Below are 27,521 nucleotides of genomic sequence, written 5' to 3' on the forward strand. Positions count from 1 at the left end.
ATATATATATATATATATATATATATATACACACACACACCTATATATATATATGTCTATATATAATAGGAATAGGTTTCAAAGAGACTACACGTGGTATAAATAGGGGATAAGTAAAAAGAAAACAAAGAAAAGCAAAGAGATACACATACAATTAAATGATTTGATGTGTTATTATTAAGTATAAAAATCATTATTATGAATCATTATAGAGATTCAATGTCATACCGGTATCATCAGATCTGATCGCTGACTTTAAATGAACACTGATTTCCAAATGGTGTTGGGTCTAATAAGTACCTGAGTGAAAAGTTTTGTTCATGTTGAATTGTGGATGATATTTAATCCCACTAATCTCCATACATCTCATACACCGTTCATATTCCAGTATTTTTGTCTACCTTAATTGCATGACTTTCAGAACAGCTTACCTCCCTTGCATGGAATCTTTTCCCTCAGGTACTATTACAGCAAACACTGTTTGGAAACTGGTGTTCATTCAAACTCAGTGATCAGCTCTAACGATACCAGCATGACTATGAACCTCCATAATGATTCATAATAATGAATTTTATACTTCATAATTACACATCAAATCATCTAATTATATGTATATATCTTTGCTTTTCTCTGTATTCTTTTTACTTGTTCCACTATATGTGTGTGTGTTTATGTATGCATATATATGTATATATGTATATATATATATATATATATATATATATATATATATATATATATATATATATATATATATATATGCATATATGTGTGTATATATATATGTATATGTGTGTATATATATATATATGTATATATGTATATATATGTATTTATGCATATATATGTATATATATATATGTATATATATGTATTTACGTATATATATATATGTTATGTATATATAAGTGTATATATATATATATGTATATTAGCACACAAACACACATGTATGATTGAAATTTGGGAGACGAAATGTTCACAGTAACCCATCCATATTTAGGCTTGTTTGATATAACTTGAATGTGGACTACATACTGACTACCTTTTCTTCACATGTTGCATCAGTACATTCATACATGGGAAAATTTTTTTGGTACATTCATATATGGGAAAATTTGCAGTATGCGTATCAACCAGGAATTTATTCTCTATGCAGTGTCATTGGATTTCTTGAGGTCATTTCTGATTTATGTCATGTAATTTTCTATACGTGCTATATAAATGATTACATGAATTATGTTTATATAAACTTACTGAGTACTTTCTGTGAGAAATACCTTGTCTTTAGAAGAGCTGAGATGTTTATTTTAAAGCAAATGTTTGGTTTTCTCTCCCGCAAGTCTATGAGCTCAATGTAGTTGATGTTCTGTTGGAATATAAGTAGAGAAATATATGAGTAGAGACTCTGTTTTCAGCAAATAGCAGCCCCGCAAAAGATGCTTTGAGGAAAACCAATATGGGTTTTGTTGGGTGATACATAGGTGGATTAACGAGAGGTGATAACACCCATACATAAGGTGGGCTTGGGTAGAGGTGGTTCATAGTTAGCTAGACTGAAGGAACATATCTTCTTATAATGACAGTGGAAGAGTAGAGAGATAAGAATAACATCTCAGTGGGTTATTGATTGAGTTGGTGAATGAACTTTTGTTCATCAACTGAATGGCTATTTTTATAAAATAAATATCTAGGATAAAATCTGTATCTGAAGTAGCTGTTACATCCAAGATATGTGAAGAATACTCTAGGTGTTGCATTGTAGAGTCTAATCGTGAAGAGAAAACCTAGTTTTTGGAATGCACTTCCCACTCAATGATACACATATGTGGTCACCATGAAGGCTAATCATTAATTGTGAGATTGTCATTTGAAGCGAAGGTGAGAGTCTTAGTGGTATTATTCAAGAATAGGAAGGCAGTGAGCTGGCAGAAATATTAGCATGCTGGGCAAAATGCTTAGCGGTATTTCGTCTGTCTTTACTTCTGAGTTCGTATTCCACCAAGCTCGACTTTGCCTTTCATCCTTTCAGGTTCGATAAATTAAGTACCAATTCCGTACTGGGGTCAATCTAATCGAGTGGCCCCCTCCCCCAAAATTTCGTGCCTTGTGCCTAGAGTAGAAAATAATCATTAGCATGCCAGGCATGATTAGCAGTATTTTATCTGTCTTCACATTCTGAGTTGAAATTCTGCCAAGATCAGCTTTGCCTTTCATCCTTTTAGGGTCAATAAAATAAGTACCAGTTGAGTACTGAGGTTGATGTAATTGACTACTTCTCCCCAAAATTTCAGGCTTTGAGTCTGTAGTAGAAAGGATTATTCAAGGGTAGGGAAAGAGGCTACTGCTACAAGATATTTTCTTTGGTATCGATTGTGTTTTGGTAACGACTGTGTTTTGATTATGTAGTTTCTGTTGATTAAGCTGTGTTCAGATACTATGATGAAAGCAGAAACAGCAATGGCTGGGAAAATATGAGGAAGAGGTCAAGGATGCTATAGTAGTTGCTATGATAGTCAGGGATACATGTAAGTATAAAGACGCTGAACAGTGAAGATAGTTGAGGAAGTCTAACTATTTCACATTCACATTATCTTTGATTGTATCAGGATAGGGTTAGAGCTAATGAGATTTGTGTGCAATGAAGTCAGCAAAGATTATGGCATTAGAGAGATGTAAGTTGAAATACATTTCCCTGATGTAGGATTAGAAGAAGTCAAATAATTGCTGGTTGTAAAAAGAGTAAGCTAAAGAGATGGAATATAAAGATGAGACACAGATATGAGATGAGAGTGTTGTGTCTCAGAGGAAATAAAAGATGATACTTCTATGCTGATAGGTGATAGTAAGTTGAATAGTAAGTTGAACTGAAGCCAAACCAAAGTCCATGGATATTGATGTAAAAGTGAAAGCTTTATCCATGATGATAAATATTTGCTAACTACTCTGTTAATATAATCAAAAACAGCATTTTGAAAATTAAGAATAAGATTTCTTGTTGAAACAAATGTTCAATAAGACATTGTGCTGAAATTTTAAAACAATTATTAGAAATAATGAATTTTAGAGTAGGGAATAGTGTATCAAATTGCCACGGTATTTGACTAACAGCTATACTATCAACATGGTAAGGAGAAAAGCTTCCTACCCAGAAGGTGCAAAAATGTTACTACATACTGCAAGGCATTTTGTTTGAAACTCTACTAATTCTGAAAATCCACTTTTTATAATAAGAAAGCAAAAGTAACAATAAAAAAATAATGACATAAAACTGAACTATGAAAAATAGTAAGAAACTAGATAATATACCTAAGAAATCAATTAGGATGAAAGGTGAACTGACTACTGATAAATTAGGAAGTGACAAAAGAGAATATATCTTAAAAAAACAGAACATAGTTAAAGAGGAAAATTTCAAAGATTAAGAACTTGGAAAAGTAAAGATGTGTAAAACAAAAGTTGAATGCAATCTCAGACAAAATTAATACTACATTAGACTTGATCATCTAACACAGATGAACAAGCCTCTAAATGCTTTTGAATATGCATAGCAGGGAAATTGGAAAGATGAACAAATCACTAACAAAAATTAAACTCTTTGTAAAAGAGATGAATCACAATAACCTCAAAATATTGCATTAGCAGTTAAGTGTGTTGCAGAGATATCAGAATAGAACAAGAATCATTGCAGTGCTTGATTTCTTGAAATTCTAAAAACTTGTAACCTTAAGTAAGGATTCATAGCCCATACAACTGAAGTGAAATATTGCAGCATAGGACACACAATATAACAGACAGAATTATGTTTTGCATACAACAAAGGTGGTATTAACACAAGATAAACATGGACTGGAACAATGAAAAGGTCACCCTTAATGCTGAAGAATGTGAACAGCATTAGAACAAAATATAGAGCAATGAAAAAAAAATGCTAAATACTGCAGAAAATACAGCCAGCAATAAACAAGCAGACTTTATGACAAAACATCAGCTTATTATGAAATTGTAATAAAATAATGATCAGGAAAGCCCATGGTATTGAAGAATTACAAGAATGTTTGTAATAAACAAAATTCACTTCTTATTATAAGAAAAAATATCTGGGAAAATAAACAATATTCTGTCATACAGAAAACTTTAAGGGAGCTAAAAAGAAAATACAGCTAACAATTAGAATAACAACATATTGTTGGTATTTGGCCCTGTTAGATCAAACAGATCTATATCCAAAGGCATTACAGTCCTGATTATTCCATCTTTTTGTATAGCCACTGTAACCCTCCTACTATGCAATGTGACTCTCCTTTTTTAAGATGGTATAAAATGATCTGATAAAAATTGGAAGGTCAATATGTATCACCTGTGGGCTCCTTAACTAATGACCTGTCTCTTTCAAAAAATATAACTGACTGTTATAATAGCTAAAGTGGACAGAAAAATAGACAGACAGATAGACAAATGGACAGATAGATGGACAGACAGACAGACAGACAGACAGACAGACAGATAGACAGACAGACAGATAGACAGACAGATAGATAGATAGATTACATCATCGCTTTATCAGAAAGGATACCAGAGGAAAGATATACGTATTTAGGATAAATTAATACTCCAAGATCACAGGATTACACAGAACTGATTGATTAATAAAAAGTACAATGACAGGATTCCTAATTTTAGCATAATAAACATGCTTAGAGAACATAATTTTAACATGCTTAGAGAAGGAAAGAGTAGCAGGGACTCTCAGCTGGCCGAAATAAAGCAAAATTACACTACTCTGGTGAAAAGGTAGGAGGTATTAGACCAATAGAGGAATTTTTCAGGGTGATAGTTTGTCTTCCTTATTTTTTGTGGTAATATAACTGATTTTAAAACTGCTATTATGAATAGCTAAAACATGGACATATATACATCATTAGATGTAGACAACATAAAGTAAACCTCTATATAAATGACTTGAAATTGTCTGCAAAGAATCAAGGTTAAATAAGCATTTTAGTGCACACATTATTTTGACTGTATGTAAAAGCACCCACTACACTCTCGGAGTGGTTGGTGTTAGGAAGGGCATCCAGCTGTAGAAACTCTGCCAAATCAGATTGGAGTCTGGTGTAGCCACCTAGTCCACCAGTCCTCAGTCAAATCATCCAACCCATGCTAGCATGGAAAGTGGACGTTAAACGATGATGATGATGATGATGATGATGATGATGAGTTGCAATAAAAAAATAAAACATGAAAGAAAATAGAAATATATTAAAATATTTGATACATATAACAGACAATGTTTGTATTAGTGATCACAAAGGTTGACTATTAATAAATTAATAAAATAGTTAGAAATGCAGAAAAGAGAAATGAAGACATTTAACAACTTCAGGATCAAGTACAGTTGAATCAGTGCTGTTGGGCACTGACTTAAATAATCACATTATAAGGATAGTTAAGTAGTAGGGTATCCACTGTCATTGAGATGTCAATATAATATTAAACTGCTTCTGTTAAATGTTGTTAGAAGTATGAGAGCTTTAGAAACAAAACAAAAAATAAACAAAAAATAAATAATAAAGTTAATAACAACAACAACAACAAAAATAAAATAAGATGAAGTTATAAAGATGGTAGAATTTTGTGTTAAAAATAAAAACTCATGCATTACAAATGTATTTTATACCACAAGCAGAAAGACAGTATTAGGAACCTGTCTCAGCTAAAATAGAAAACGATTGTATTCTACATTTGTCAACTTAGAAAGTGATAGAGATTGATGATCAATGGAAAAACTGAAAGAAAATTCAATACCTAACCTTGTTGTTAACATTTTCCTATCCAATCAGATTGCATGAAATTATAGAATATCAGAAGCCTAAATGAAAAGGTTTCAAGCTGATCATGACAGTAATAAAGGAATTTTGTTTCTGGTACACCTGGTGGAAAAAGGTACTGAAAAATCAATAATGTAGTCATTCTTGATGATGTGCAAACAGAGAACAGAGGAAAACGATGTATAGTGAATATACAAGAAAATAATCATATCCTGCACATAGTAATCTAGTTAATGCAAGAGATAAAAACCAATGGGGTTTGTGAATTTAAGTTCTATGTGATGATCATCTTTAGATACTAAAGATATGTGACATGTCTGTGATAAGTAACATTACAGCAACTGGATAAGAACAAGTAAGATCCATTAAATTTGCATGCAATATGGACAGGAGAGACTGACTGTAAACAAAGAGAAAGGCTGGCTATTAGAGGTACTGATTAGTACATGTATGAGAGGATCTGTGAGTATGTGCATGCATTGGTCTCAATATATAATGAGAAGGAACAATGTGTGTTAGATAACAAAAGTGTACTGTGTACCATTTGGAATAGATACATAAAAAAACTAAAGATCATTAGAATTATAAGTTATCTCACAAGTTATGAACTGATAAAATAAAACTAATGGTAAAGCCAGCATGCAAATTAAGACATGATGAAGATTAAGCTATGATAATATCACCCTTCTGACAGTTAATAATGACAACCAAGTTATTATCAACTTATCAGCCTACAATGAGCCCTTGGCTCAGAGGTGTCAAGAACATCTGGTGTTGCAGCCTGAACTGAAGCCTAAACTAGATTTCACAGGCCTGATAGAGACAATTATTCCTAAAAACCCTTTTCCTAATGAAGGCCAAAGTAAATGAGTAAAGGAGTTAACAGACATCATAACAACTTTATTAACAATAAAGAAAAAAGTATGAGATATTAGCAAAATTTGTATGCTAGAATGTGCAGCAAAAATCTCATATTAAGAATATTTCAAATGCAAATGGAGACAAAAATTGTCCAAATGAATACATATTGGTCTTCCATGAAAAGAGCAATATTTGACGGAAGGTTTGCACTATTTCTGCTGCAAAATCTTTCAATTTCCTTCACATTACTAGAATAGATTTAGCCAAACAAGTGCATGAATTTAAAGAGGAAAGAAAAGACTCCAGTCATTTGGCTCAGCATGTACAGACAAAATGAAGGGGAAATGGTCACATCTTTTGGACTCATAAGCTTCTTTTTTTTTATTGGTTCAGATGACAAAAGATTCACAAAGGAGCACTCATTCAACAAACTAGAATTGGTGTTAATCACAACTCTAATCAGGTTCAAATTCTGAACACATACCAACAATATTTTACAGAATATTTTAAAAACAAAAATTAATAAAATTAGTATATTTTCTTTATAAAACTGAGCTAGGTGCTGGAGTAAACATTGCCATTATCTCTGCCTTAGCTCTTCTTTTACAATAATCAAGAGAAGACAGGGTAGTTTTTCTTCTACAGACAAAAAACTGTGTAGTAAGAGATGATGAAGTTGGTAAAACTATCAACATTATTAATGAAACATCTAGGAGCATTTGACAAATTGGGGATAAAATTATCAACATTATTAACAAAGAATCAAGGAACACTTAGCAGGTCAAGGACAATTGACATCATTTTCCACAAATAAGGTGATGAAATTTGTGTTTGAACAACCCAAATATTACATAAAACAATAAAAGAAAACAAAAACTATACAGAAATGTAATTTAAATCACTGACAGTATCAAAAAGCAGTAAGGACATGAATATAATCATAAAATAGATACACAATCTACAACTAAATATAATATCACAAAGACACCAAATACACAGCAATGAGAACTTAGACAATGCTAACATGACACGTAATAACACAACAGTTGTCCGTCCACCAACAAAACACTTGTACTAAGATCCAAAAAGTTACCACACAACATGTACACATTTTCTTTTCAATGTACTGTATCACACAAAGAAAAATAACTTTAAGAAGTGTTTCAAAGTACAAAAAAGAAATAATTTTCAATTGTTGAATCTTTTTGAACTCATTATAAACTACAGGTAATATACTGAAAATGACACAAAAAAAAAAACATAAGCTATATTTTGGGGAGGCATAATCAAACTAGAATTTATAATAATTTCAGATAAAAACTTACATGCATGGACATTCATGTGTGTTTGTAAAGAGAATTCTTATTCAATACTTCAATAAAACTACAACATCTGTATTTTGACCAAACTCTCTCCCAATAAATTCTTGTTAATCTGATCGGACTAGCTTTCAAAGAGAAATATGAAAACATCCACAAATTGTATAATAGTCTTTTATTCTTTGTAGACAATAGTCTACCTCCCACAATGAAATAATGTACAAATATCAACTATAACAAACTGTTTGCACAAGTGTTTCACTCATTATATGAATGACAGCAGTTTAGAGAGAAACAATAAAAGCCTTTGTGTTTTTATGCATTTCAACCATTACAGGTAACATAATAATAAAAGAAACTCTAAAATGGTATAAGGGAAGTTTGCACATGCTGTTTTTCTGCTGAGCCAACAATGAGATATATATATGGTTGCATGAAAAATAATCATAAAGAGATAATATTTTTAAGGGAAAATAATCATTTATGAGATCTAAGCTATTATGATTGATGCAACAGTAGTGAACCACAATGTGTATATTTTTGCAGTTTGGATAAATTTTTATTCCCTATCATAATGTTATATCACTGTAATACTTAATTACTATTTTAATGAATGCTATATGCAATATTACTCATGTTGATGAATTGAAATACTGGAAAGCCAATGTTTCTATTAGTTTGTTTCAAATTAATAGGGGCTGCAAAGCTTCAACCTAGTACTACTCCAGAAAACAATAAACAAAAATTGCACATCAGATTGTAAAGGCTTTGCTTGATATAACAAACAAACCAAATATCAAGTTTAGAACTGCCCTGTCTAGGAGAATTATACTTATATTTCTATATTTTTGAGGTGATAATGGATAAGTCAAATAGATCAACCTTTCAGTATTTAATCATGATTTGATCAACATGCTCACATATTATTTTCAGATTATCTAAAGACACCACACACACACACACACACATTATGATTTAGTTGTCCATACGTCAGAAAAAAGCACACTCATCATAAGTAATAGAGTGCACAAAATCAACTGGAAGTTGCTGGAACATTCTGGGCCACATCTGAATGGAAGCATAGAAGCATAAGGTGCAAGCTATGCTTAGATGAAAGTAAAATCATTCTAAAAGATTTACACGGACTGGTTGCTTTCCTAAATTTGGATGCTGCTCCCATGAGTGCAAGTTCATTTTGGCAGCATGGACATATCTATTTTTGAATTATGGAACAATACACACACACATTTAGCTTACACACTTTACTCATGGCTAACACTCCAACCCATGATAAATAACTCTTGAAAAAAATGATATAATATTTTTCATGATGTTTCATTCCATTTCTTTATACCATGACTGAGCCAACTTAGATTCTATGTACCTCCAGCATAAAATAGGTCATGCACTTCGAGTCAGTATGTCTAAAAAGCCATGAATGGTCAAGGTGCAATGGTTGGTGCAACACCAATAATAACATTCTGACCAGTTATTTGCGAATCAATATCATATACAATATCACTGATACATATATATATATGTACACAAACATTCTTCTTCATAGATAAATATTTTAGTTAAGAAATTTGTAAAGTTTGGGAATACAAAGTCCATTAGATTAAACCTGTTTACATTTTGAATAACTTCTTGACCAAGGTAAAATGTAAAGTAGTAAAAATAATGGCAGAGTTAACTCTCCAACAATGGTTAACATTTCAAAGCATTTAGCAGTTTTCCAGCACTTTACTTGTGTATAAAAGTGGAAGCCATCTCTACTTTATAGTTTGCTAAATGACAAATGTTGTATTCTACAGTCTACAGTAAATCATATGCATATGCACACATTTTACATTAATTTTTTCCATGTTAAAATGGGTGAGAGTTTATGCAGTTTAGGGCATTTTCATAATAATGGAATAAGTATTTGCTTTTGATGCTGGATGCCCCTCCTACCACTAAATGTTAACAGAAATCATAGAAGTTGTGAAAAAAGACAGCCTAAAGCAACCAGATTCATCAAACTCAACCCAGGTGTTCACTACAATTGTTAAACTAACATTTGAACAGGTAACTATTTTGTTAGCTGTTATCATAGGCATTTTTTTATTGTTTTAACATCAATTTGTTAGATATATTTGCAAAAACATGTATCACTAATCATCTCATTTTTATGTCATCATCATTGTGGGGTCTAATATGCTGAGACCTTATTCTTTTATCCTCTTTCACCTTCTGCAACTATAAATGCATTTTACTGTCACTACACAGAACTTCTTAACACCACATATCCATAAAAAGACAGTTGTCTTTTGTGTAACTTAATGTGTCTTGAATGATATTCACAAGTAATGCACAGACTCACACTCTTCTCAGTAAGCTAAAAGTAAGTGATTTTAAGAATACAATCAGATATTAATGGTCTTAGCCATATGATGGTCTTAGCCATATGATGGTCTTAGCCATATGATGGTCTTAGCCAATGGTGGGTGAAAAAATACTGTACAAATTTGAAATAGAAATAACCAGAAATAGAAAACCAAAGAAGACCTGAAAATAAGTGTTAAACTGATGACATTAGTTTTTAGAATTGTAGATCCACTCACCTGATGCAAGAGAGATAAAAAGGCAACTACTGTTAAAACACACACACATGCATGTAAACAGTCATGTGCATTTTTACTTTGTTTTAATCAAAAGAAGTATGTATTAATTAGATATGACAGTGCTGACTCTGGAGAAAATTAAAATACCTGTCTAACTATGAGAATGCCAAACAAATTCCATATCTTTATCAAGTGAAGTCATACATTTAGACTACATAAAAAACATAGTTTTGCTTAACTGAAATTAAACTAAAATGAAAAGGGTAAGGTAACTGTAAAATTTAGGAAGAATTATATTGTTGTATAGAATTAAAAATCATAACCAAATAAAAACAACTATAGAGTAAAATTTTATATGTATATGTAACTGATGAATATGTATTTAAAATCATCAACAATAGTTATTTATCCACCAATTAAGAAATACAGCCACCAGTCTCTGGACCAAGCTTGGCAAGGAATACTCTTTTGTATTAGTGTACATAAGAACTAAAAGCTGAGTTCTAAGTGACTATTTACTAACAAGTACTTTGTTTTTATTTGGTCTTAGACGCATATTCCTCAGTGACTATAGCTTAACAATATATATTTTTTTTGTTTGTCTGAAGGGCTGTTGTGAAATTATATGAGAGTTTTCATAATGAGTCACTGAAGTGTTTCTTCTGTCTCACTCTCAGTACATTGTTAATACATAAATAGTATTAGTAGGTACCTACTGGACATGCAAACAATATATAACAACTACAGCTACCTTTTGGAGCAAGGTAAAGTCACTTTGCATATTTGATCATCATCAACTTGTGGTTAGAGAGGGAGAGAGAGTCAAGTGCTAATGTAGGAGCCTCTAAAGGGTTGCTCAACTTGTTAGAAATAGCAGTCAAAAATCTCTCAAAATACCCTACCATCACAATTTGAAGTACAATATATTCAAGATAGTTTTTGGATGTATTATGTTTCAAACAGAAAGGATGATCACAATTTGGACCCTTTCGAACATAAATTTGCTCAATATGGGTTAACCTGGGGCTTAACAATAAGAACAAGTCATCAATCTTTATGTTGCCAATTATTTTCCATACTTTTGTAAATATAGGCCAACAGAAAGTATTAAGATGTTTAGTATAAGTTATATACAGAATGTCTCACAGACACACAAAAAAGTATGTTGGAAACTACAATAAAATGCACTTCTATATAATGGTTAAGTGACATATAATTCAACACTTTCTATACAGAATAAGATCTGATTTTGGTAATCTAGATTAGGCTCAGGATCCTGTCATTAATACTTTACATTTATTAACAAAAAACTGTTTAACTATCATTCTTCTCATCTTGTTATCTAGTCTACTAATCAATTTTCAAAACCTATCATGAGATGTAGTAAACAAGTATTTCCGCACAGCACAAAACAAAGAAGAAACAGAATAAATTTTTTTTAAACCTTTAGCAGTGATGCATATATTTATATGTGCACTCTTGCATTCTACGGCACAAACATTGCTTACCTTCTTACAAAGTTAAGTTGCAATAATATCCAAATAAAAGAACTGAGAAAGAAAACTTCAGATAAAGAATCATTTTTTTTATAAAAAGAAGGCAGATTTCTACTTCTCAATATATTGTATAGATTGATTAAGTCAAAACTTGTGCCAGAATTGCTACAAAATTATATTCATTTCTTCAACTTAAGATGCCAAGAATAGAAAGTCATCCTGGTTTTGCAGATATTGTTACTCTATTCAACCTTAAGGAAGCAAACTTAAGAAAATAAAGGAACAGAACAAGAATATATTGAGCACTTAATACTAGTCCTGATTTAGCTTACCCATCATGTGCCTTAGCTCTGTACTGAGGTACTTGATAGAAGCTACATGATTGACAAGTAACTCCTTGTTTCAAATTTATACAAAGCTGAATTCTATTTCAACATGCTATTACTTCAAAGTTCAATGTTGTAAAACAGCTAGGCATTAATACTCTCTGGTCATAAACTATTTCACCAAGTTATCATAGTATCATTTAATCTTTAATGAGATTGCTTAAATCTTGTTCAATCAACCATATGCCAATTATTAGTGGGATAAGATGGCTGAAAAATGCAAGAAATGTGCTTTTACATATAAATATGCTCACCCATTAAACATTGTTTAACACTGAATTTAAAAAAGAACAAAATATTTAGGCCACAGACTACTGCATGTAAAACAGTAAACTTGCTTATCTGAATGAAGGTAAGATGTGTAACATTAAAAGTTTATGCTAAATATCTTATGTCATATCAATCAGAATAACAATAAAACAAAAATAAACCTGGGATTATTTGTCTTTTTTTTTCTTGGTTGTTGTTGCTTTTAATTTCTCTAAACTGGAAAGTCTAAAGCATCTCTAATTCTTTGTCCAATACAAATGTTATTAAAATTTCAGCAAAATGTTTTTTCAGAAAAAAGAAAAGTAAATTGAATCCAATTTTATATAGGTGTTGTGTTATAATTTTGACTCATTTTAATTTATGCCTATTGATAAACTTTATCAGGTTTTCATATAGTTTGAATGTTGTTAGATTTGTAAGTTATTAAATGAATATAATACAGCTAAGGCAACTGAGGAGACTTATAAAAAATTCAAATCAACTTTTAATATTACTTCCCAAAAATATTGAGCAATTTATAATTCCAACATGTTTGTACTTTACCTTGATAGATTTCACATCTTTAAACAATAACACATCACTTGAATTGGTAGAGATCTATTCTAGAAATAAAATTCAAATGAACATGTAATGCTATGACGTAAGTCATAGCAAGAGCTGCTGCTTGCTGAAACCCCATTGAAAATATTTTATGAACAAGCAATACTATAAGCAATTGTTCAATACTACAAATTCATTACAGAAATCAATCTTTACTATAGAGAACATGACATTTTAGTGATATGTAATAAATATGAATATTGCAGTGATCATTAATCAAAACCCTACAAAACAAATGTCCTGCTCTTTAAAGAAAAATCTATTGGAACCAAATCACTTTTTATTAAATTACTGAAATGCTGTAATTATTTTAAAAAGAATATACATACTGGAGTGGTATTTTTTAATCAATCAAATGAAAATAACTGGCCAATGAGAAATTTTGTGTCTTTTACTGATAGACAAATAAGTTATAAGAATAATTTTGTATTAAACTATTGAACAGAACCAAAATAAAGATATACAAAAAACAAATAGAATATTATTATTCAATACATTTTCTCAGTTCTGTTGATTTTTACAAAGTTACCAATAATTGTACCTTTATTATAGAAAAAAATAACAGTGTTGGAAAAAATCATGGGAATAGTAGTTTTAGTAAACAGGTATTAAATAGAAGAAAATAACTTAATGATTATTAAAATAAGTTTCAATAGAACTTGGGTGAAAAGCACAAGTTAATAATTGAGAAACCAAAAACAAAAACATTTAATTGCATCATACGTAATAGGTTGCAACTGAATGTGAAAGAAGCTGGTTGCATCAGCATAAAATAGCTTATATGTATTCTTTTTCCATCACCTAAAATGATATTCATTGCTACAGAATTTCAGAAATTATTCAGACATCTTTCATAAATTATAATTATGTTATAATAGTTAAAACTTAAAGAGGATATACCATGAAATTTAAGTTGAAATTATTGCACACAGTACATTAAAGTTAGTAGATAAAAGAAAAATATCACATTTCTTTTTTATTATAAACTTTAAACATAAAATGCCACATTTACTAAAATCTTAAACAGCAAATTGATGTATACATTACCAATGAAAACAGCAAACGTGTATAAGACTTACCTAAAAGCAAAAAAGAAAAAGAGAAAAAGATATAAAAATTTGATTATGTCTAATATATATTAAAGAGGAAAACAATTTGTATGTATACACACTTCAAAAATATATCTTTAATAAAACAAAATTATTTCATTTGATAGATAATAAATCAAGATTTCATTTTAAAACTTCTTTAATGAATGTCTGTCATGAAATACCATTCAAAACAATCTTTCAATTTTTAAAGCAAACGTAGATCTTTTTCTATAACACTCACACTTAAAAGAATTCGTTTGGTACATTCAGCATAACCATTTGATAATCTGGTTACCATATAATGCCTCCATTAATCTAATAATATTCATTATTAGTTTGATGTGGATAAATCACACAATTTGTTTAACACCCACAGTTTCATTGTTTCTAAATTACTAATTTCCAGTCTTGCTTTGCTTTCTCTATATGTTCCTTTTAACTTCAGCACACCCTACACTGAATCAGAAACTAACAATCACAATCAGTCTTTCATAATCTTTTTTGTTCTTTATTGGTTTGAAGATGCAAAGTAAAGATATACATTAATACACAAATCTAAATGCAGATAAATAAATACATCTTACATCCTAATTAGATCATAATTAATACTGTTCCAAAATTCTCATGCTAATCATGTTCATGTGAAGCTAAAGAATAAATGTCAAAAAAAAGACAAAGTTACAAAATATGCATCACATTCAACCATGGCTAGAATACAATTCTAGTAGGGCTGATTTCAGATATTGTAGGCACTGTGCATCATCTTGAAAAAGTTATTTTTTCCAGTTCTATTAATTATCATCAAACTTACAAATAAACTCATAGACTTATTTCACTTCAGATTTACTTGTCTTTAACATGGCTTAATGAAATAACTTCCTACTCAATCTCTGTAGATCCAAAAGCAGCAGTTCCTAAAGTTCAGGATTTAATCTCCATCTGAATTCTAATCATCATATAGTTTCTTATAATAATAATAATAATAATTAGACGAAGAAGAAGAAGAACAACAACAACAACAACAACGACAACGACAACGACAACAACAACAACAACAACAACAATAATAAGCATGCCTCGGTGAAGAAAGAACATGTATGATAATTGATATAGCATGCCCCAGTGACAACAGGATCAATGTGAAAGAAAAAGAAAAAATAAACAACTATGACGATTTGAAGAAGGAAATATGAAGGTTGTGGTCAATGAAGAGAGTAGATGTGATACCAAAAGTAATTGGTGCACTTGGAAGTATCAGCACTCAACTACCAACATGACTGAAAAAGATCGGCACAAGTGTGAAGGTAGAACAGCTACAAAAATTAGCATTGCTTGGAGCTGCAAGAATTCTTCACAGGGTTCAAGAAGCATGACCAATAAACAAGTGTCACCTTAGTCTTCTGGCTGTGGACAGCTGACACTTTCCCTCATACCCAGTAAAATAAGCTGTGAATTTTCATATAATAATAATAATAATAATAATGATAATAATAATCAAGGGGCACAAATACGTTGGAGTGCTACAAGACAGTAGAATAATGGAAGGAGAAATTAGAGAGAAAGTTACTGAAGGGTGCAATAGAAGAATTAGGAAGGTGCTTAAAACATCATTAAAACCATAAATACATTGGCTATAACTGTACTGAGATACTCTGTTCCTTTTCTGAAATGGACAAAGATTGAGCTACAGAACTTGGATGGAAGAATGAGAAAACTGTCTCCACAATGCACAATGCACTCCACCCTGAAAGTAATACTGGCTGACTCTACCTACCAAGAAAAGTAGCAGAGAATTACTAAATGCAGAAGATATGGTTAATACTGCAATACTAGGTCTGGAAAAGAAGTAATGGAAGAGCACTATTGGCAGCCAGAGATACCCAAAAAGTGACCAAAACAGCAGGAGAATTCAAAAAGAAAGGAAAGAACAATAGAAAAAAAAACAGATGGAAATAAGATGGAACTACATGGCCAATTTATGCAACAAACTGAGAAAGTCAGAAGACTGCTGTCTCATGTTACAGATGGGAACCTGAAATGAGAAACAGAAATGCTAGTTATAGCTGCTTAGGAACAAGTCCTTAGAACAAGTCTGATATAGGCAAGGATTGACAAAACTCAGTCAGACAGCAAATACAGAAACTACAGGAAAGGAGATGAAAGTATCAATCACCTTTTGTGCAAGTGCAGAATACTACTGCAAAAGGAGTATAAATGCAGACATGACTGTGTAGGCAAAAGAGAGTATTGGAATGATTTCAAAAAGCAGAAATGTGGTTTGAACATGAACCAGAGGCTGTGACAGAAAATGAGGATTACAAGATCTTGTGGGATTTCCCTGTAAAGACTGAACATATCACTGAAGAAAGAAGACTGGACATTATCATAGGGGACAAAATGAACAGTGTAAGATCATAGATTTTGCAATTCCCTATGACAGGAGAGTTGATATCAAAGAAATTGATAAAAAACAAAAAAACTGAGGAATATCAGGATCTAGCCAGAGAACCGAGGCGGTTGTGTAAGACCAAGGCAGCAAGGTTGTAATTGGTGTACTTGGTACAATACCCAAAATGCTACCTAAAAGACTGAAAGAGACTGAAATTGAAAGTTGCATTGTTAACCTGCAGAAAAGTACCATCCTATATTCTCAAGAATTCTGAGAAAGATTCTTCAGATTTGAACAGACTTGTCATCAAACTTCAAGATAAAACATATATTAATAAAAATTAGCATGTGCTAGTGCAATAATAATAATAATAATGATGATGACGATGATGATGATGATGATGATAATCATTATTATTATTATTATTATTATCATCATCATCATTATCATTATTATCATTATTATTATTATTATTATTATCATTATTATCATTATCATCATTATTAAGTGAGAGAGCAGTCGATGTCATCAAAGTGACACTGGGGTAAAATATATGAAACACAGTATACCCATCATGACTACCTGTCTGATAAGGGTACACCAGGCATATGCATCACTACCATATGTGTGCAACATGGTGAATTTCATATCAAGATAAACAGTGCATAACCTTGCAGGTGGAGTTCAGTTAGAATTTTCTTCAAGCTGAATAGCCCATCCTGCTCAATTCCTGAATAAAGATGTTTAAGGATGATGAATGAAACACCCATGTTTCCAGAGGTGAATTATTCAAACCCCAAAGAATTCCTCTCAGCATTTGGCTATGATGCTCTCCCACTACTTCTGCTCATGATCAGAGATGCATATATCATCAGCCACTAAGGAACATGCTCAATTAGTTATGGTCAAGCACCTGACAAGCAGATCTGTGGTATTGAGCAGATTATTTGCTGTAGCCCATCTTTTATACCAAGACAAAACATATACATGATAACAGTTAAGATCAGAAACCATGAGACCCAGTGCCTGTTACTTCATCAAGGTATTGTTGTTATTGTTATTATTATTATTATTAGTGTTTGGGTTGATTTTGTCTATTATTTTTTCGACTTGTGTATTTCTGATCTTCTGCCTATGGTAGAAATCATCATTATTATTAAATTATTATAAAATTGTTAAGATGCCAGGCAAAATGTTTATCAGTATTCTGCAGCTTTGTTCTGAGTTCAAATTTTGCCGAGATTAACTTTGCCTTTCTTGACTGATAAATTAAGTACAAGTCAAGTACTGGGGTTGATGTGATCGACTATTTCCGTCTCACAAAATTTCAGGCCTTGTGCTGTTTTTTTTTTGCCAAAACAACAAACTTTCGGGGTTTGTTAATTACATGAACAGATTGTTTCCAGAAGGTTTTTAGAAATTTTTTGTTGAAAAATGATGTACAAATGTAAACATTCATACAGGAAGCTGACTCATTTAATTTTAGAATAAGTTTTCACAAATATAATGAAGTTGACTTTTATTTATGCTGGACGGTATAATTATTATTTTTATTATTGTTGTTATTATTAATGCGAAATCGTGATGGCACCTGTGCCCAGTGTCGCCTTTCTGGCACTTGTGCCCGCGGCATGTGTAAGAACTTTCAAGCGAGATCGTTGCCAGTGCCCCTGGACTGGCTCTTGTGCGGGTGGCACATAAAATACACCATTTCAAGCGTGGCCGTTGCCAGTACCGCCTGACTGGCCTTCGTGCCGGTGGCACGTAAAAGCACCCACTACACTCTGAGTGGTTGGCGTTAGGAAGGGCATCCAGCTGTAGAAACTCTGCCAAATCAGATTGGAGCCTGGTGTAGCCATCTGGTTTCACCAGTCCTCAGTCAAATCGTCCACCCATGCTAGCATGGAAAGCGGACGTTAAACGATCTAAGGTAACTGACAAACAAAGCTGTGATATTGAGCAGAATATTTGTTGTAGCCCGTCTTTTATACCAAGACTAAACATGTACAGGTATAAATATTATTTTGGTTTGGCTCTTTCAAGTGCTTAGAATCCTCCTGATAATCCTTGCTGTCCATAAGTGACAAACTTTCTGTAGGAGCTCTACCGGGCATTCTATTTCAATGTCCTTCAGCCATTTGTCTATATCTTTGCTTACTGTTCCTCTATAATTATTATTATTATTATTATCATTATTGGTAGTGATAGTAGTAGTAGTAGTAGTAGTAGTAGTAGTAGTAGTAGTAGTAGTAGTGGTGGTGGTCGTGGTGGTGGTGGTGGTGGTGTATTCAATAATGTTTACAGCACTGACACCACTTCTAATTTATATTTGAATTTATGCCTATGTATGCATCATCTGGGCCTACCAGCAGATGGTTTTTACACTATCTTGCATATAGTCATGGACAGGCTATTCACTTCCAGTTTGGTTCAGGAACATAATGTTAAAAATCCACAAAAATGGGAAAACATAGATGACATCAGATGTTTTAACACCCATCACTTTGAGAGTCACCTCCACCATGTTAAATCACAGCTTACTAATGGATAAGCAAAGCACATACATTGTATGTGTTTGATAATGTTTGCAACACTAGTGCTTCTTCTAATTCATATTTGAATATCATTATAATAATAAATATTATTATGGCTGCTGTTGTTATTGTTATTATTAATTATTATCAAGGTGGCAAATTGGCAGAATTATTAGCAGGCCAGACAAAATGCTTGGCAGCATTTTGTCTACCTTTCACATTCTGAGTTCAAATTCTGCCGAGGTCAACTTTGCCTTTTGTCCTTTTGAGGTAAAAAAAAATGAGTACCAGCTGAACACTGGGGTCAATGTTATCAATATGCCCACTCCCATAATTTTCCTTGTGCCTATAGCAGAAAGAAAGATTATTATTATTATTATTATCATCATCATCATCATCATTATTGCTATCATTAGTATTAAGTTTGACATGGAAGCTGCAATTCAGTAACTAACCAACTGTACTTTAAAATAATTTAATAACGGTGCAATAACAATAGATACAGCTGCAGTAGAGACTATAAGATAATTGGCCTGTATGTATAAGTATTTCTTCTGTTCTAGTTTACATTTCTCTAATATGAAAAGGCATACTTACAAATATGCTCAACATTATTGAATGGGATTGGAAAGTATTTTGGAGGAGTTAGTTTCTATAGAAAAAAAAAAAAAAATCAGAAATCAATAGCCTCATAAACAAAAAACTTCAATGAAATATTGATTACCTGATTTTCTACTAGCTAATTCAAAATAGGAGAAAAAGGGGGTCGACTTAAAAGATAAGTGAGATACAATAATAGCAGAAATGTTTTAAATTCCTAGAAAGCATTGAATTTGTCAAGAAGTTGTACAAAATATATGAAATGATTATCAAGTGAGGTTAAGGCATTCAAATGTATTGATTTCTACTTAAGCGCAAGGTCACAAATCTATAAGGTAGGAGAATCAGATTGTGTGGTGTTCATGCATTTCTTAAGAGCATTAGTAGCATAAGAATGTGAACTGAGCTGCAGTTTTGAACAAAAAAAACAGTTTATGAATTTGCTTTGCCAATAGTTTTACATTTGGTTTAATGGTGTTCATCATAAGGAATAAAGGCTAAATATGATAGAAGTAAAGCATCACAGTCATTGATTAAGTATATAATGTCACTATAGCAATGATCAGTTATGTATGGTTATTTTTCTTTTCCTATTTCATGTCATGCATTTTATGAACAATGGCATCATTAGTTCTAGGTTTCCAACAGGTCAGTCACCGATTTACAAATTTCTTTCACAAAACATTGATTAACTTGAGTCTATTTTAGAAGACACTCAAAGTTCAAAGTAAGATTGAACCAAGATACAGCTGGTTATGAAGCAAACAACACAGCCACATGGCCATCATTGTAACCATGGTGAAATTAGTTAATTTAGTTTGATTTTCATAATCACTGGTGACCTCAGTTTTTCTATCAGTAAGTTAAAGAGGTTTGCTAAATGTTAGGAGATTCTTAATATATTTAAGAAAAATACAGTCCTTCATAAAAAAAGAAAGAGAACAATACAAAAAACAAATAAACTTTACAATGCCAGTATTTTTACTGTTTTTCTTAATTAAACAATTTCATTTCACTCATATAAAAGGTTTCAAACATTATCCAGTATGTTTTAGAATATATATTCTGTTGCAGTTCATAGGAATGGAACTTGGTAACACACAAACCACCCGAAAGACATAAGCAAAGCTTGTTCACAAAGAACTTACCTAGAATCTCAAAACTGAAACCCAAGAAGCCAAACTTCATATTATGAAAAAGCCCTGTCAAGAAGCAAGTTAACAAAGATGATACAATATTACAAAGAGCCACCAAACCAGACAAATATTAGACTGGAAAATAGGAACAGAAACACAAACACCTAGTCCAACTAACCTTTCATTGTTGTAGTGACACTCTTGTGGCAAAAACATCTTCAAACTAATGAGGAAAACATCATTCCATTAGCACTGAAGAAACCAAATTTGCAATGGAAGCACAATAAAACTATTATTCAACTACTTCAAACTTTAAATAAATTCTAAATTCTAGTCATTGTAAGCTGAATAAAACCTACACATTGATCACCCACAAGCAATAGCAATAACCAAAAACAGAATACCAGTACACTAAACTCCAAATACCAAGAAAATAAGCAAAGTTCAAAAATACTTGTTGCTCAATCTGCCACAGAATCTATTATTAACTATGTGACCTAATAGATGGGTCCTCATCTGGAGTTCCTCAATTCTTTTATATATTGTTGCAATTATTTTAAACTGTCACATGTCCAAATTTGGCCAAATGCGTTTTCTTCAATATTTATTTTTGCTTGCAATAGCTGGTTCATTTGGTCAAACTATCATGTCTCCAGCTGCTTTGGATGCCAAGATATCAAAAATTGCCAAAGTGTAGTACAACGGTTTTACTATGGAATGGTGAAAATATTTTTTCGTTTTCTGAAAAAGCAACGTTTTGGACATACAACACTTTTGCATAATAGCAACTCTATATAGTTTAAGGTTGATGGCTAGAACAGGTAAGTTAGTTCTCTATAAATGCCACATTAACCAAATTTCATCCTTTCTTTTCTTCTGTTTTCTTTGGCAGTTGATTTGTTTTGGCTCTAAGGAAGATAGCAGTGTACTATGACTTTCCATTGAATACCTACTCATCAAACAGCACCTTCGGTGAGCCAGTCACGTTATCAGGGATGAATGATGAATGACTTCCTTCTATATATAGCATGGAGAACAGATATTAAATGATGATATACGATCAATCATAGAAGGGTAGTACAGAAGTCAAAAACAATTCTACATTCTGAAAATGAGGCTTAAATATTCTAGAACCATTGATGATAAGAATGGAATTAGGAACTTTTTCATTCCAAATGATATGCAGATATAGATGATGCCAGTGAAGAAAAAAAATCAAATTATACCATAGTTGTGTTTCAATACAACATCGTTAAAACAAAAACTGATCCCCATATACACAAATATAAACATATATCCAAGTGCAAATGCACACTCACACACACAAATACACACACACAGTAATGAAATAATGGGACCTTTCTAGTTTGTGTGTGTGTGTGTGTGTGTGTGTGTGTGTGTTGTGATCAGTGTCTGCTTAGGTAGGCTATCAGCTTCTAGAAGCTAATATTCCTGTAGTCTCTTTTCCACAGCCATTTGAAATGTAGCTAGTAGAATTAAGAAGTAAAATAACAGACTCAGCAAAATAATAAACACTGCACCACCCCAACAATGGCTACATTATATGGTCAATAATAACCTAGTTATGTGGAATTAAATACATTGTACTATATAACAGAAACAAACATAAAACCATAATCTGAGATGAAAAAAAATCGCAAAGCAAAAGAACTCAACTTATGATCTCTAGTTTGAATTACTGCTCGGTCCTGCATAATAAAGAAGCAAAAGAAGACAACAAAAAGAGCCAAAATAAACAAACAAGAATTAAAACCAAATCTGATATATATTGTAAAATAAACAGAAAATAAATTAAGAATAAACAAGATAAAGAAGCAAATCTGAGATATAGTGTAAAATAAACAGAAAATAACAGCAGTTGTTAGTTGCTTAGGCATTTTTTTTTTTTCTTTTTCTGCTCTATTTTTTCTTTTCAATATAGAAACAGAAATGTAATAACGTTAAGATTTGACATTAATAATAATAAGACAAACTGAAGCTGACAACTTTTACTATGATTTATTTTCACAAAGGTTGATCTTTAGCTAATAAATTTGTTTTGGTTTGAAATCTGTCAAATATTTTCAAGGAAAATGGAAGCATTGCAAACTTGATGGTCTCACCTGGCATGTAAAAATAGCATCATAACATCAGTAAAAACTGTATTGTAGTAACAAAAATGCTAGACTGGGCAACAGTAGCACATTTTTATTTTACCCTGAGTGATGCAAATCAAGGATTTTAATTTAGCTTGCTGAAGGATATGTTTATAAAATTTAATTATTTCCTTTTAGAACTAGTGTAAGAAACTTGAATAGAAAATGTTGAAATGTAATATTACAAGCAGGCTGCTTTCAACTAAACATTCATAGGTAAGGCTTCTCTGTAAAATGTTTTAATAACTCCATGTACAGGCATGATATTCCATCATGTACAGGCATGATAATCCATCATTTCCTGATTTAAAATTGACAATACAAAGATGATCTCTAAGGAAATTTAGCCAATTGATTAGAAAGGTTGGCAGAAATTATTGATTTACATTAAGTCATTTATCAAAATCATCTAAACAATTTTCAGAATTGTTTCTGTGTGAGCGCATGCAAATGTGCTAGTATATCAAAAACATAATAAAAGACCCTCAATGCAGTACAATTCACAGAAAGACTTGAAGCACAAGGCATTGTGATATGTAAGAACCCTGATTCAAAGTACTACTTGAATGCAATAGTCATTACCATCATTATCATTAAGGTTTTATTGCTTACGTTTCCAAATAAGGCAAATGAAATACTATCAGGCAGAGTTTCTACAGCCAGATATGATTCTAGTTAGGGTATATTTTCATAGTAGATTAGAAAGACATGAACCTGCTTCAATCACAGTGACACTCATTTACAACAATCATGTAATCTAAAAATGAGGAGGAAAGAATATATAAACGTATATATAAACACACACACACATATATATATACATATATAAACATATATATATACACACACACATATATATAAACATATATAAGCATATATATATATACATATATATAGAAATATAAACATACATACATATATATACATATATAAACATATATATATATACATATATAAACATATCTATATATACATATATAGACATACATATATATAGATATATAAACATACATATATATATATATATATATATATATATATATATATATATATATAAACATGATGGCCATCCACTCGTGACCAAGGAAGACCATTGCTGACCTTCAGGAACATTGTGCGCTCTAGGACTAACTTATATTTTGCATTTGTGGCTCCGTTGGTGGCTAATGAGCCGTGCTCTTGACAAGCATACACGACTGCAAACATTGCACACCAAGCTTTCCCCATTCACTATACGAGCTGTGTGCTTTCGCGCAGCTCACTTAAGTTCTTCACGCTGGATATGTGCTCTCTCAAAAGTGTTGATCCTCTCCTTAACCTGCTTCCTCCATCTGTGGGGATGACAGGCATTGTTCTCCCAGTCAGTGACCTGCATATCACAGGCCTTTAATGAGAACTTGACACAGTCCTTAGATCACAGCCTTTAAGTTAGATTGATTTGCCCAGGTAAATCTGATTTGGGTAAACTTACTAAAGCAATTTTAGATAAGTATATTCCTGTTCTTAAAGTAAAAATAAGATTGCAATTCTTATCTAATAACTATGAGGTAACTGATTGGTTTAATAGAGTTAGATTTAATAGTAGGAATAAGCTCATGCAAATGGATATTGTTAGCTATTACTGTTCAATTAACCAAATCGTCTTAAATAAAACTCTCATATTTGCGAAAAATAACTCTAATATCAAGATGGATGAAATAAGGATTATTTTAGCCTCTAGAAAAACAAAAATAGAGTTTGAAAATAAGTATTGGACTAAGATTAATAGTATGGATGAATTTGATATGGCAATGGAATCAGCTGATTCTGCTAAAGTTACAGATTTAGTTGGGATTTACATTCAATTTACCCTAGGTAGGGACTTTACTAACCTGGAAGGAAGTCTTTATAGGGATGAAGCCCTTTTTACAGTTAGGAACATGTCTAATAGAAAGATAGAGCTATATAAGAAAAAATTACACAGGTTTTTTAAAAAGTTTTGGACTTTCTATAATGATTCAAAATGAGCATGAATCGGTGGACTTCCTTGACGTTAATCTTAATTTTTTTTACAGGTCAATACCAACCATACCATAAAACAAACTTTAGTCTTAGGTATATTTACTTTGAAAGCAACCATCCTGGTTCTGTGAAGAACTTTTTAGTTTATGATATTTTCAAAAGAATTTCAAATTAATCATCTAATAGAGAGATTTTCAATAAAAATGCCAACTACTATAACATCACACTTAGCAAAGCTGGATATAAACAGAGATTAGTATATTGTCCTAATAATATTGGTAGTTCTAATGACCTAGTTGTTTCCCATACAAACATGGATTGGAAAATAATAATTAGGAAATAGGAACAGAAATAAATTGAAAAATATTAAATTTAAGAATATTAAAAAACAATATTAAAAGCAGGATATGTGAATTATGGGAAACAATATACTGCTTAGTTCTTCTAATCTTTCTAGTAAGGTCAGGGGTGGGAGTAAAAAGATTAGAAAGCAAACACCTTATATATCCGATAATGTTCGTAAATGTGGAGGTTATAATGCATCTTCTAATGAGAATGAAACTGTTTGGTTTATTGTTCTATTCACTAAGCAGATTAAGGGTAATTTGGTCGGTGCGTTATACAAATTATTTTCTAAACACTTCACAAAAAAAGAAAAGAGTTACTATGATATTATTAACCCTAGGCACTTTAGAATTGGTCATTCTGTATTTAGTAATTTATACAAGAGAAAATTGTATTCTTTTTTCATAAAACTTGTAATGGTAGTAAATGCCGTTCTATTAATATCAACAGAACAAACATAAGAGAATAGAGTGAATGTAGGACATCTAATGTACAAAGGGAAGCTACTTAAGTGAAATCCCATCCTAACCTTTTGAACAAACAATTAAAATCTAATTAGTAAAGATGGGAAACAGTATAATAATGTGAGGGATACAGATAATACTTTTTGTGACTGCAGGGTTAAAAGTAAATGTTTGTTTAAGAATTACTATAACTGAAAAAATGCTGTTTACAGGTGTGCGGTATATTCTGAAGGTAGAAATTACGTTTACATAGGTGGAATGCAAAATTTTATTAAAAAACGTATTTCTAACCATATTTACACCTTTAATAATAATGATAGGTCTGCTTCCAGTAGCCTTAGCAAATTTAATTGGTAAGTTTTTCTGCTTTTTTTCTTTAGAAGAGCTGTATTTGATTCAAGTTTGGAGAAGCCTATTAAATACTAAGATGGAAATGGGATTTTCTTGTGTTCATGCATCAAAATGGACATTTAGGAACTATCATTAGGTTTGTAGTAATCATTGATAATAGCTTATATTAGACATATTTATATTTGAATAAAATGTGTGTGTATATATATATATATATATATATATATATATATATATATATATATATATATATATATATATATATATATATATATATATATATACATATATATATACATATACATATATTTGTATATGTATGAGTATATGTGTATATATATGTATGTATATATATATATATATATATATATATATATATATATATATATACACACACACACATATATATAGATGTGTGTATGTATGTAGATATATGTGCATGTGTTTATTTTCTGTAGGTTAATCTAGCAATATATGGGTCCCATTTGTATTTGCTTGATACATATAGACAGTGTATTTGCATAAACATTGATTAACATACCAATTTTGAATTCAGTTGGGTGGAGTTTGATATATATTTCGTTAAACTGTATTATTATCGACAGGCATATGCTCGATGAATTGTCATGTCTAGCTGCTCTCTCTTTAACACTTAATCTATAACGTTCTTCCCCATTCACTAGTTTTATCCACTATTCTTTTTCTCTCAATAATGTCTATGTTTCAACTATCATAAAACCATCAATGAACTGTTGTGTATCACACTGGCATGAGTAAGGATGTGTAGAAAGTATTTGTTTTTGTGAATATGTTGCAATGAAGGTTTCCATGGAACACTTGTGTTAAAAAGAAAACAAACATTTCTGAGTTTGTTGAATGTTAGCCTACATGTTGTTAAATTTCTTTAAAAAATTCTCCATGAGGAATATATGCAATACACTGGTTTCGTATATGGAATTCTATTTCTGAAATTAAAGAATTCTGTATCAAAACAGGTGTAGGTAAGAACTGCTATGTATTATTTGAATGACTTCAGATAAAAATATCTGTATGAAAATCTTTTCTATCATCTCCATTTTCTTCATTTA

General features: G+C 31.4%; 1 protein-coding gene across 8 annotated transcripts in view; it reads right to left on the bottom strand.

Moving 5' to 3' along the window:
* LOC106874729 (uncharacterized) overlaps positions 1 to 27,521 on the bottom strand; it is a 379,303-nt gene that overhangs the window by 261,420 nt on the left and 90,362 nt on the right. For 2 of the 8 annotated variants that reach the window (XM_052966435.1, XM_052966436.1), the window contains exon 1: positions 8,018 to 8,044. The exons of 5 other annotated variants lie outside the window; for them this stretch is intronic. In XM_052966435.1, coding sequence (XP_052822395.1) covers positions 8,018 to 8,029 — 12 coding nt within the window. In that variant the 5' untranslated portion in view covers positions 8,030 to 8,044. Of the gene's footprint in view, positions 1 to 8,017; positions 8,045 to 14,413; positions 14,440 to 27,521 lie in introns of those variants that run through there. One more of the 8 variants, XM_052966443.1, reaches the window with a different exon arrangement.

The sequence above is a fragment of the Octopus bimaculoides genome, chromosome 3 (assembly GCF_001194135.2).
Source record: "Octopus bimaculoides isolate UCB-OBI-ISO-001 chromosome 3, ASM119413v2, whole genome shotgun sequence".
Lineage (NCBI taxonomy): Eukaryota > Metazoa > Mollusca > Cephalopoda > Octopoda > Octopodidae > Octopus > Octopus bimaculoides.